This window comes from Phaethon aethereus, assembly GCF_964289735.1.
Source record: "Phaethon aethereus genome assembly, chromosome: 8".
NCBI classification, from domain to species: domain Eukaryota; kingdom Metazoa; phylum Chordata; class Aves; order Phaethontiformes; family Phaethontidae; genus Phaethon; species Phaethon aethereus.
The window spans coordinates 15,431,885-15,445,155 of NC_138584.1; the positions used below are offsets into that span (position 1 = coordinate 15,431,885).

Consider the following 13,271-nt stretch of genomic DNA (forward strand, 5'->3'; position numbering starts at 1 on the left):
AGATCAATAGATAGAGCAGTTACTATGTTACTGTGTGCATTGTAGCTTTCTATCATCCTTTCATCCATGCTTTCCAACAGGAAAATAACCCAGAAAAACTTTTTGTGAGTGATCCTCAGTGAAGTTCTGGTGGGGATGGATCCCACTGGTCCTGCTCTGGCCATTGAAAAGATCCCATGTTTCTAGTGCTGTGAACATGTGCAGATTGTCTCCTTTCATGAGATGAACCTGTCCCATTAATCAGGCAGGTTGTCGTGTGTGAGGAAGCTCTCCTCTTTGTGAAGTCTGATACCAAGACCAGACAGGAGAGAATAGTGTTAAGGGACTGATACGTCTCCCCCATGCAGCTGGCGTGTAAAGCCCTCAGGTAGTTTCCTGAAGAAAGGACAAGCCGTATAGCCTGTTCCCACACGCCTTCTTGGTGACCATGCTCTCATATATCAGAACAGCCTAACCTAAAACCTGTTTGTGCAAAATCAGGTAAATTATCAGTGCTTTTCAATATAACACTATGAGGACAATGGTGCACAGAGAGAGAGTGGGTGAGTTGTGGAGGATGCAACCAGGCTGACAAAATCACTTATTCCTCCCAAGCATTGCTTTGGCACCAGTAGTGTCACATGATGAAGTAGATCACAGGGCTCTAAAGTGTAAAAGGGAAGGTGTTTTCTCCCTCCTCTCTGAGTTACATTTTTCTCCACTACCAGTACTGATACTGCTAGTTTTCTTGAGCCTTCAAATCCAAGGAAGTGAATTAAAAGAAGCCCTGGGGGTGATGGAACAAGGGAAGAGATAGGATGGACTTCTCGGGGATGCAAACAGACAGATTTGACCTGAGGAATTGCTAGCTGACTGAATGCAGGAATTAGAGAACTCTGACAAAGTTATTCACTGTGCATTTTGTCTCTCTCTATTTTATACTGAATTTGTTTTCTAAGAAGTTGAGCAGCTTTGCTGCTAAGTAATAGGGGAAATACATCTGCATCTATCTAGAAGCAGTCAGGGACTGGAAGGGATCTTAGGGTTCCTTTCAGTCAACGGCTGCTCATTTCCTCCATAGGAGCAGCCTACAGCCCTTGAACATATTTGTCTCCAGTTGGCCTCCCCTCTCAGAGGGGCACCCTGCAGAGAGTTGCCTGTGCTATTGTGAGAATAAACAGTAACAATTAGCGAGATGCTCAAAGAACTGTGTAAAAAGGAGCGTATGTATAGCTGGGCAGATAATTCAATGAGAGAAAAATTTCTAAAGTTGGAGGAAAAAATCCACAAATTTGTGTTGCCTTTTGCCAGCCTTGTTTTCCATATCTGGTGTTAAGAATCAATAATGTGTCAGCACCCTGGTGTAAAGCTTTTGCTACAGGTCATAGCATTTGTCTGAAATATCATAGAATTAGATATATCCTTTTTCTGTTAGCTTCTCCAATATTGTATTGGTCTTCTCTGCTTTCTCTTTATATTAAGTCAGTGTGAAGAGTATAGAAATTCAGCAGGGGCATGGCAGATCCACAATGACTTATGGTTTTTGTTTGCTGCAAGTACTGCTGAAAATTAATATCTGTCTCCACTCTTCTCTTGGATTCATCCTTTGTTAACTTGCGTCTTTTCCTTTCAGTAATGCTAATTTCCATTCACCCATGGATTTGTTTTCACTCATTACTAAAGAGACTAAAGGTTGAACTAGGATAGCTTTCCTATGCAAAATAAAATCCCAAAGATTCTATTAAATTTCCAGGGAAGTCTTCAGCCACATGGGTAATTTTCAATGGAATTTGCAGGGTTTACTTGAAGCACTGAAATTTTCAAGAGTCTATCATAAGATGGACATATTTTTCTAGTCATGTAAAATATTTTAGTTTCCCTGAAGTGTTTCGTACAAGTGCTATATTCTCTTTCATTAAACATCTGTTTTGGGGAACTCCTATTCCGTGGTCTCTTTTTCAGTCTTCAGGAATTACCACGTCTTAATTAGAGAGTACCCTGAAGCATGGGAGGTACAGGTGCATCAGAAGATCTCTTTTTTTCTTGTCCATTCATTTTGCTTTCAGTCATATTCTAAGTTGGTAGGATTCTCATGAACTATTTTAATGGAAAGTTAGCTTTTCATTTATCCACACTTCCCATGTGTGTGATCTGTGACTATGCATTTATGTGTACAAGCAGGGCCAAGGGCATGGCAGCTCAACTCCTGCCCTGATGGTGGCTGATACGGTGCTGGGTCTCACGTGACAGAGGAGCGGTTACAACGCTAAGCTGCTCCCTTGTTTTCCTACAGGTGCAGCCAGTCCTGAAGGGCAACCTGTTTAGCTTCGTGCTCCCATCAAAGTGACAGCATTCTGTTATTTTACAAAGAAATGGGTTTGTTCGTAACCCTTGGTTTTTATTGGTCTGAAGACGTTAGATCCTAACAAATCTAGGCCTTCATTTGAAGCTATAGTCTAGTGTACTCACTGACATCCATCAAATAATCTCATTAAATAGATGGACTTTCATTGATAGAAGTAGAGACATCATACGAAAATAGCTGCCTTTGAAAATAAGTGTCTCCATTTAGCCTGAGAAGAGAATCTTCGTTTTTTCCTGTTCATGCTGATTTTGCTTATGAGTGGTAGGGTGAGCAGATGCTGATATTTTCAAACTCGTATCATCAGCTTCTCTAGACTTATTTACGTGCTGATAATGTTTGGCCTGTTTTTGTCTCAGTTTGTTACATCTCACTTTCATTTCACTTTGAAAAACAAACTGGAGATCTCAATATAAAGCTATAAGGTAAAGATAGAGCTTTATTCAGAGGGTTTGCTACACAAAACCAGCAAAGTAATAAGCATTCTAATATCTCCTACTTGTCTTATTTTTGTTTACTTGAATTATCTTAAATATATTTTAATGCATGTTAAGAAGGAAAGCAATGTATGCTTAGAGATGGTTAAACTCTCTGCTCCCTAAAAAAAGAAGAGAGAAGAGAAGCAGAATTATAGGTCAGCAATGTCAAGACATTCTGCATTGCTTGTCTTTATCATCATGCAGAATCTTTTTATTAAGGCAGCGTAGAAAGAATAGATTTATGGACTGAAGGTACAATGTTTAATATGTCCATATCCATCTAGATTGACAGTTCCTACCGACATGAATTTCCCAGGAGAGACAGTGTTACTGGTGTCAGTGGATGGCATCATTTACTTCAATGTTCCATTATTAAATTGATAACAAGATAATTCCTCTGCTTCTCAGAGACATGACAGGGTTTACAATTGTTAACTTTCTTATTGCATGGGATTTGATGTTCTAGGTAGTTTTTAATAAGAAGCTTATTTTTATTTCAGTTCTGCAACAAATCAAAAATTACAAGAAAGTACTGAAAAAGAGAAACCTGGTTGGGTCTACAAGGCATCAAAATCATGCTGATTTCTAGAGGGTTATTTTTACAACAGTTAAGTCTTTGTGCTCCCATTGTTTTTCAATACTGCACGTTCAGTCGTGTTAGTGCAATACAGAATATATGCTGCAGTCGTACTCTTATCTTGTGAGGTGGGTGTTAGACATGTTCTGTATATTGATGATTCTGGCTGGCTGATTTTGAGGATGGCCAGCAGCCATTTTGAAAAGCAGAGGACTGCTGCAAGTGGCTCTGAGTGTCAGCCTCCAACAATCTTTCTGCTGGCAAGATGTGGCATAGCTGCGACTTGTCCTGAACCTGACGTTGTGCAAGAGGCAGGATTACAGAGGCAGACTAGTGGTGCTAGTCTCAACAAGGTGGAAAATCTGTACCAACCCAAGAAGTCCTGTGGTGCTGCTGTTTATTCCCTTGCTGCTCACTTTTGCTACTGAGGCTGCATCTAAGAGCTATTGGGTAGGACAGAATCTGTCCATTGGTCCATATGTTTCCTTCTTTCATGTGTGAAAAAACGATGTCTATATGCAACATGTGTTGGTTTTCAGTTAGATATTTACAAGATTGTTTGTCGTGTCATTGAAATAGCTAAAGAGTGCTCAGTAAACTTGTTCTTTATTAACTTTTCACCAAGTACCTGGTGGACCACATGCTCTTGTAGCTACATATGTGCAGGACCTTCAGGAAATGCTCTGAGTGTGTTGGCTTGTCACGGTGTGCGAGTGAGAGATGGCGTGGGTCAGAACTGAGGACACATACCCTTTATTCAGACAGACGGGGGATTTTAACACTCTGAAATAACAGTTCAGCTTCACTTACAAGAAGTTCTCCTGTCCTGATATGCTTGTGTAGATGTAGGTGTATTTTCCAATGGTGAGTGATGAACTAAGTATGTTATTTTTGCCATTGTTTTAGAAAGACTGCATCTTCAGTGCCAAGCTTCTTCCTCGTAAAAGCTTCCTGAGGAATTTTAGTTACAAACATTTGAGTTTGTTCAGACTAAGTAGGTCATGTGGCAAGGCTGTACTGTGTTCTTGAGGAAGAAGAAACATGTCTTGAAAGAAAGATGAGGTCCTTCCATCTGACCCAAACACAAATACCTTCTGAAGTTTAGATTGGTCAAGAATAATTTTGTGGGTATTTGAAATCTGTTTTTTAATGTAGTCTTCAATCTTGGCACTCCCTCTATCTGCAGCAATTATCCTGTTCCATATCTCCGCTTCCCAAGCAGGTAGCTGTTACACAAGTCCTTCAGCCTTCTTCAAAACTTCTTTTAATTTCACAGCTTTGAGGGGAAAGCTCTCTTAAAGATGATGTTAAGGATCTCTTTCTGTTTCTCCAAGGGTTGTGCACGTCAAAAATAAAATCCTAGGAATTTTTACAAGTGTTTGAGAAAGCAAAAGGGGGTGCAGGTTGAGGCCAGCAGCATCTATGGACACTTGGTGCAGAAGTGTCCTCAAGCCTGGTGCAGCAATGAGAAGGGACAGGCAGGGACGAGAAAGCAGAAATTATATGGGTGGCTGAATTTCCTGAAGTGCAGGGACATTATGCACAGACCTGGAAGAGTAGTTTAGGAACAGATCCAGGCTCTGGCCTGTGTTAGATGACCAAAATAAATATGGTTATTACAGGCATGAGGGTAGAGGATTGTGATTCCATTGTATCTGTTGGGATGTTTTCTTAAATTTGCAGGAATTGACAGTGTTCACATTCAAATCCAGCCTCCTGAGATTTTTTCAGACTCTTTGAGTGTACTGAAACTCCCTTATTCCCTGTAGAGCAGTACAGGACAAATGGTAATTGTCTACCTAGAGTTTTACTGCTGTCTGGCTTTAAATAGATGTTCTCAGGATTGTCTGACCCAAAGTAGGCCCAGTTATTTTTTTTCTCTTTCCTTTTGTTTTGCAACCTCTTGCAGTGAATTCCATGTGTTAGGGAAGAAAGATCACTTAACAACATACACAGTGGTGAACCTCATCCTTTGTATTTCTTTTAATGCTATTGCATCCCTGAGACATTCACATAGAGATAATGAAAGAGGAAAAAAAAAAACATTCACAAGGGAAATAGATTCTAGTTTAAGCTTCCAGGGGATTATTATAAACAGGGAGAAAAAATATTTTAAGGATTATGAGAAGTACCTTGTCAGTGTCCTTTTAAGATTAGTCACACAATTGTGTGAAATTTAGCTTTTACTAGGTGCTTTAGCTACAGTATATTCATCTTATAATCACGTCCTAAATGGTACGTTATATACCCTCCCTTTTCCATCTCCCCTCCCTCCAACAAAAAAATAATTTTATTGTAGACCACCTTCTTCCATGTGTGATCAAGAAAACCCTGTACACAGAACAGTGTCTGATGTTACAAACATGCGTTTGTCCTTTTACAGGCATTTGGAGAAATTGTCTATCGCCTTGTGTAACGTCAGGGCGTAAAAACCTGGTCTAGGTGCATGTCACGGTAATCATCGGGGAGGGAGCGGTGTCTGCAGGGCCACCGTGCTCCTTGACGCAGGGCGGAGTAGGCAGGATCTCTCGACAATAGGCAAAATAGCAGTTTGGATGAAGAAGAAGAGGGAACAGCATATGCCAGCTATGCTTCTGGAATAAGGAATGGGCCAGGGATCCCACTGATCCACGATCATGCACGGTTTCGCGGGCAGCCCTCGCTCAAGCTATGACAAAGCTGCAATTTAGCCGACCCGCGTTTACCACTTAGTGCACTTCAGCAGCAGCTTCATTGTAAGATCTGTCAGTAGGCTGCTTGTGTGGGCCCGGCAGGCGTGGCGCGGCCTCGCACTTGTGTTTCAAACAGCCGCCGTTAAAGCCGTGTCGGGTTGCCGCTGCCGATTCCAGGAGGTGCTCTCTGGGGATGCTCCTGGGCTGGGCAATGCGCTGGACTTCTATGGGATACCAACTGTTTGGGGCTATTGAAGTTGCAGGGGTGGTAATGTGGTACGTGGCATTGTAGGCACCAAAGATATAAAAGAAAAAAATTAAAATAGTGAGAAGAAGCTGAGAAGCTGAAATCTGATACAATTTCTGTTTATTACTTTCAAATAAAACCTCTGATTTTTATCATTTGTTATTGTTGCTTGTCTCTTGCTATTGTCTTTCTAGGTAATAGGAGATAATAGTCTATGTTTTCTTTATAAATTCCCCTGTGTGATTTTAGGAGTAGATTCAAGCCTCAAACACCACAGATAGTGCCCCTAAATGTCCACATGTGATTTTTTTTTTTTTTTTTTTTTTTGCCATGGCTGCTGGTTCCAAATGAAAAGACAGTAGAGGCATTTTGGGGAAGAATAGTCACTTGAGGAAGGACAGTTTTGTTAACGTGGAGTACTGGAGGATCTGTTTCCACCTAGGAATTAAGTTTAATTTCAAGTTATAAGAGGACACCGGGGAAGAAAGGAGAATAAAAGCCTTACTATTTTTAGATTTTCATTATTCCCTCTGAGATCATGGTTTTCGTGTGAACAGTCATGGCAGAAATGTAATTTTTGCTTTCAGTTATTTTTGTTATTGTAAACCACTGCTTCTGTCAAATGTATGTACTTAATTTTAAATGTGAATGCTAAAACTAATCAATATTAAATAAATATGTTGTCTTAATTAACAGCTCTTTGAAACATCACAGATCTTGTTCCTCCTCTTTTGTACACTCCCAGAAGAATTTTCAAATTTCATTAATAACACTTGACGTAACCTAACTCAGCTACTTGTGACTAAAGTCAGCCGCCGTTCTTCTTGCAGCTTTCACTGCTGAAAAATTTCGTTTGTTTTAAAGCTGAATTGTGTAGATTTCTGATGTACTTCGGATTGTGACTGCAACTGTGAAAATCCTTATCATGTTGTCAGTGTCTGAGTTGTGGGGTTTTTTTGCTTTAGTTAGTTTATAAAAAGTGTGAATTTGACACGATGCAGTTTCTAGCTAACTTCCAGTTAGTGCATATTTTAACCAGTTTCTTACTCTACATTTTTCTCATATATACTTTCTTAAGCTGATTTTTCACAGTTTATGTTTTTAAGAATATTAGAGTCTTCTTTTTAAAGAGACTTATATTTATTTCTGGAGTACTCACATTATCTTGAATATTCAGATAGTACATGGAGCAAATTTTGTTTCATAAACATTTGACCTATAGAGCTATAGAAGGTTTTTCATGATAGAAGAAAGTATGGTATAGGAGAGAGTTTTTTCCTCTGGCAAAAGGGGAATAAAAGCATGGCCAGTAATGATTGTGTGCGTTTAATGAAAAGCTTAGGCTCATATTTATGCCAGAGGTGCACACAATGGGCACCTGCAGGCAAGGCAGGGACTTCATCAAGTGCTTTCCTTCTCAAAAGACTCCCGTCTTGCAAGGTCAGCCAGAAGGGTGGGTGGGTAGGTAGTCTGCAGGTGGGTGGGTGGTAGATTGATGGGTAGAGATTCATCAGAGCAAAACAATGGAAATGACGATGACGATCAGTGGTACTGTCCTTTTAAATGAATAGATTGTAACCTCACCATGTCTTAATTTTCTCCATAGCTGCCTTCCTTTTTAAAGTGTATTTCCCTCCCTTCTAAAGATACTAAATCTCTCATGCTTCTTATGAAGATAATTTGGGAGTTCACAGTTTCCAACAGTTGTGTGCATTGGACAATTTTCCTACACCATGCTTGTCGGTATTTTGCCTTATATGAATGAGTTATTAACCCTCAGCATTATGGGAAGGTTCAAGAGAAGTGTTATACCGACTGGGAGTGGCAGATCAAGCTCATCACAGATATTAATGCCGACAGTAAAACTTGTTTGGAAAGCAAAAATGATGAAAACCGCATTTCATCCTACCTGTGAATCAAACTTACATGTGAAACTTTCATACGTTTCACGTAAGAGGGCCAAATAAAAGAGTGTGGCCAGATGTTCTGTTCTCCTCTCCTAGTGTTTCCTTTGAACACAGACTGAGCCTGTAGTTCAGGCCTCCTAAGTTCTGTGATTTCTTTTTCTGATTTAACCTTTTATCTCCTGCAACATGGGGGTGTCTGTTTTTTCTTGCAAACCTCATCCTTCTAACAAGTTCTCCATGCAGGAGTTCCTGGGCTGAGTCCTCTGCTGACCTCACTACAAATGTATAAATTTTGGAGTTTCAAGTGTCCGATGATTTCTGAGCCCAGAACAAGTGATTTTGTTTTAATCTTAAATAGCAATTAACGTTGTTACTTGAACTGAACATTGACCAGAGGAACAGTTAACATTCGCTTAGCAGTAGATAGCACTGTATGCAACTGGAAAGGTGTGTGTCTAGCTGCCCTCCCAGAAGAATCCTATTAGAACTTACTTTACCTAAAAACTTGAACCTCAGTAAAGATACTAGAGGCGGCAGCAGCTCCAGGCAGAACCTAGACCTGAAAGGTGCTCAGTGCAGGAAAGGCAATACACAGAAACAGCTCTTGGGGAACCGGGGCCACAGCCAGCGAATAGGCAATGAAATGTGTATTGTGGGAAAACAAAAGCTGGAATTCCCCTGTGCCACTCTCCCAGTCCTCCCAGGTTTTCCCCGCATCCTGTGAGTCTCCTCCCAGTTGCCCGTACACAAAACATTCCCGGCTGCCTGTCACTGTCCTTAACTTGCATAGTATGAGATTCCAGGGGACTGGTTTTGGTGTATCCTGACTTCCTGAAGTCAGCTGGAGTATTGTGTTGGTATGCTGCCACAGTGGACTGTGAACTCTTGCACTTATGTCTTGCCTACCTCTAAAGAGCCCCAGGTACTTCTGGCGTTGTATAAATAGCAAATAATGTAATTCCTCTGACCTCAGAAAGAAGTATGTTTGACACTTTTCCTGGTGGGCTCTGTCCAGGGCAGCGTTTGTTCATGCTTTATCGCGTGACAAAGAGAATGCAAAGTCCTCTATGCGTTTGACTAGACCTGCTGATTTTCTTTAATGACATAAAAACTAGGGCTCAGGTAGATGACCTGGTATGCTATTTCTTATCCCCAGTGAAATATACGGCTATATTTCACTGTACATGCTAGCAGTATACAGCTGGTGGTTCCCATATGCAGGTAGTGGTAGTTAATGTCTGGAGTCACAGTAAAGTACTATATTAAAAAATCTGGTAACGTGGCTTAAAATGACTGCATATATGTTCTTTTCAGATTCTGATTGCCAGTATCATGTGCAGCTATAGCAAGGAGGACTGGACTGAACTTTCGAAAATGGCTGAGGTAATGGTTTGCTAAATACGTTTCTGCATCTTTTTTTATTCTCCTTAAAAACAAGAGCTGCAATAAGGAATTTCTCAAAAGAAATAGATTTAAAGTGAAAAATGAGAATTTAAAGCATGTCCATTATAATTTGTTTATACTGTGTTTTCATTAAAATGATGGAAATTTAAAGGAAATCTGTTCCATAAAAATGGTCCCTTGGATTTTTAAGCAGTACCTGGAAAGCCTCTAGTCTTTGAATCTATATACTTTTTATTTGCATTTTAAGCAAACTGTATATTATGATGGATGCCCTAATAAAATTTAATTCTACCTTTGAGAGCCTAACTTGATCTTACCTTGCCTACAGGCACACTAGTTTGACAGCACCAGAAGAAATTTTGAATATAAAACTCTTGAATATTTAAAGTATAAAAGGCTCATTTAATGCTATTCTAGTTTTAATACAGACTTTCAAAAATGATAGCAGAGAAAGTCAGTGTATATAATAGCAGTCAGCAGCCTTCCTATAATATAAATCCAATCTTGCACAAATGCAAACACACTATGCACCTGAAATTTCGATTCAATTTGAAGGAAGAAAACTATTTAAAAACATGTACCTGTGTCTATAGGGAATAGTAGAAGAAATACTTGATTAAGACCGCAATAATTTCATTGAAAAGTTGTCTATATCTGAATGTATTACTAAGTTATTATTTTTAAATAAAACTCTTTTTTTCCACATAAAGTATCTAGAGGAAATAAAAAGCATAGTTTCAGATCAATAAAGGAAGGCTTTAACAAATTTAAGCAAAGAAAAAAAATTAGCTTGTCATTGTTGCTAGCGTTAGCTCAGATTTAAATGTGTTATATATGGGTGTGGATATTCTGAATTTGTGTTTTCATATGGCTGAACCTCAATGTTGGACCTCATTGTTTCTTTATTCAGTGTCCTAAGCCCTCCTATGGTGATGTGGGAAGACACTTCTCTATTTCCTTTGGGCATTTTAAACCTATGAGGAAAAAAATCACTTTGGGGACTTAGGGAAGTGAAATTAAACATTATCAGTAATTGGCTTGGTGATCTTCAACACTAGTCCATTTTATACCTGTATTTACCTAATTGACCATGAAATCTTTTGTGGAATCCACGCTTGACAGCAGCAGTACCATTTTTAAACTGACTAAGATGAATGGCTTTATTGTGCCATTTGCTCCTCTTTTTTAATCCGGTGGTACTGCTATCCAGTTTAAGACAGGTATTTCCAATCTGTGTTCGTATTTATGTTACCCCTTTAGAAAAAAGTAGTTATTTAAATGCACTTAATAATGTGTAACGTATGTGGAGAGCAGCATGCTTGTTTGGGGCGCTCTGGAATCCACGGCTGAAGAGCAGTGATATTTAATCGCACGCGGAGGGTCCTACCTAGGAGGTAATAGATGTGGCTTTCCAAAGAGCAGAAGCCCCAGAAGGTAGGGCAGTGCCTCTCGGCAGGAGGACGACCTATTCATACAAAAGGTCAGCTTGTCAGGGAGGCCGGCAGCACCAGCAGCAGCACGGCATGCCCGGGCTCGCGGGGCTGGCTGGGACACGGAGGATTCCTGAAAGTGATGGATGGCTTCTCCCCTGCTCGCGCGCTCGGAGAGCTGCTGAACCATGGCCACACAGCAGGCAAAGTTACTCCAGTTCAATAAGCAAAAAACAGAAATGCAAATGCAAACCAAAATACTAGTTACAGCCATGTGGAAGGCAATGGGAGTGATCCTTGTCTCAGGCCGAAGCAGTTCAGCAGGGAGGAAGAGGAGCGTCTTTGCGTGCTGCCCGTGCATGCCTCGGCTCCTTTGCTGTTTTAATTGTAGCTAATAGAGGGTGCTGAAGAGAAATTAGCATGAACAATGTGTTTGTATAGACTTTTTTTAATACTCTCTTGTTTGACTTCAGAAACAAAAATATTTAATGACAAAAGGTATGGCACAGTACAGGCACCTGCCAAAAATTTAGGGACTAAATTCGTTAAAGCAGAAAGGAGAAATTTACTACTAAGTCACAGTTCTTCAGAGCACAGAAGCGTCTGGGTAACACCAACTACTGAACCTTGCTCTCAGTGCTGCCCTAAGGCCCTGTAATTACATTTCATTTTTTAACATTTTCCAGAACCAACTCCATTTTGTGCTTGCCTCTTTTTAATGTTTTTTTTTTTTTCTTACTTTAATTTCCTTTGTAATTTTGGGAAGCCACATCAGTTTTTGAATTTTTCTCTGTAATGATCAACATATTTCTTTTTCAGGCTATCATAACTGTAGCTTTCTCTTTAAAAAAAAAAAAAAATCAAACATCTAAAGAAATCTGTTTAACATGAACGGTAAATGCTACAGGAAAGAGTACATTACTTGAAGTTAATTTTGCATTTTTTTTTCCCTTTTGTGTGTTTCGTAGGTTGCTGGTGCAGATGCGTTGGAGTTAAATTTATCATGTCCTCATGGTATGGGGGAGAGAGGCATGGGCCTGGCCTGTGGGCAGGTAGGACTGTAACCACAATCTCTTTCATGTCTCTTCAGCAATCCTGCACTACCACATTGATAGTTACATCCTGGGGGGAAGACACAAGCAGCAGATTACTAGCTTGAGATTTTTAGGTTGAATGTGTTTAAATATTTAGTGCTGAAAGCAAAAAAAGAAGGCAGAAGCTGAGAGTATACGAAATGCCTAGTTTTGCTGAGAACAAAAATGCATTATGTATTTGACAAGGAACAAGATGAAAACAAATAATTTCAAAAAAGCACTTGGACAGAATTTGTGGTTTCCGTTTAAGTGCCCTGTAGATATCTTTTAGATGACAACCCAGTAACTACTGCATATATCAATAATGATTTTGAAGAACATGAGATATGCTCACATTTAATTTCACAATATTTAGCATATGAACCTAACTGTATTTTAGAATCACAGAATAGGGCATACATTCTGGTAGTGCCACCTGCAGTTAACGTCTTCTCTTATAAAAGTCTGTGTTCTGTAACCTATAGATTTGATGGTTTATACAGTTTAGGTTAGAATTATCCATGCCTGATATCTCTGCTATGTAGAAATCTGATGCAGAGTTTATCAATACGTCCTGTGACTTCAGTTAGGAGAACGTGTGTTGTTTTGCCCGTGAGAAGAAAATAAGCATGCACAAAAGCCAATTCTCATACTAATATCCTTTTGAAGTTTTCAGATTTTTGGATGTTTTGGTCATGGTTTGAAATTTGTTCTGGCTCTGAAACATACCCAAATGTGGTAAACTTGGAAGTCTCTGAAAAACCTTGGTTCACAGTCTAATGGGAGAGATTTTCTAGAGTTTGACCATTGACGTTTCAGAAGGCTGAAGCCTGCTTGATTTCCCATGTTGCTACGTTTGGGGAGAGGGGAAAAAGAAGAGGACAGAGATGCATAATGGGAATCATGATTATATGCCCTAGAATCGACACATACTATTCAGTTGATCCCCTTGGAGAGGACTAGTAGACACCTTAATTCATCCTCACATCCTCAGTTAAGCACAAAACTTTTAAAAACTGAGATGTTTGGACAACTAAACGGTTAACTTCCTAAAACTTTTAGTAGGGAGGCAATAGGAGCTGTAATAATTTCAATGCAGGTGAAGCTTTGTCATAGAAATACTGTCAGGCACAGCACATGG

At 39.7% G+C, this 13,271-nt stretch overlaps 1 protein-coding gene across 2 annotated transcripts in view; it reads left to right on the forward strand.

Moving 5' to 3' along the window:
* The window catches only part of DPYD (dihydropyrimidine dehydrogenase), a gene marked incomplete at both ends in the record, with an annotated part of 369,496 nt that overhangs the window by 242,773 nt on the left and 113,452 nt on the right, over positions 1-13,271 (forward strand). For both annotated transcript variants that reach the window (XM_082002991.1, XM_082002992.1), the window contains 2 exons: positions 9,538-9,606; positions 12,026-12,109. In XM_082002991.1, the coding sequence (XP_081859117.1) occupies positions 9,538-9,606; positions 12,026-12,109 (153 nt within the window). The remainder of the gene's footprint in view (positions 1-9,537; positions 9,607-12,025; positions 12,110-13,271) is intronic.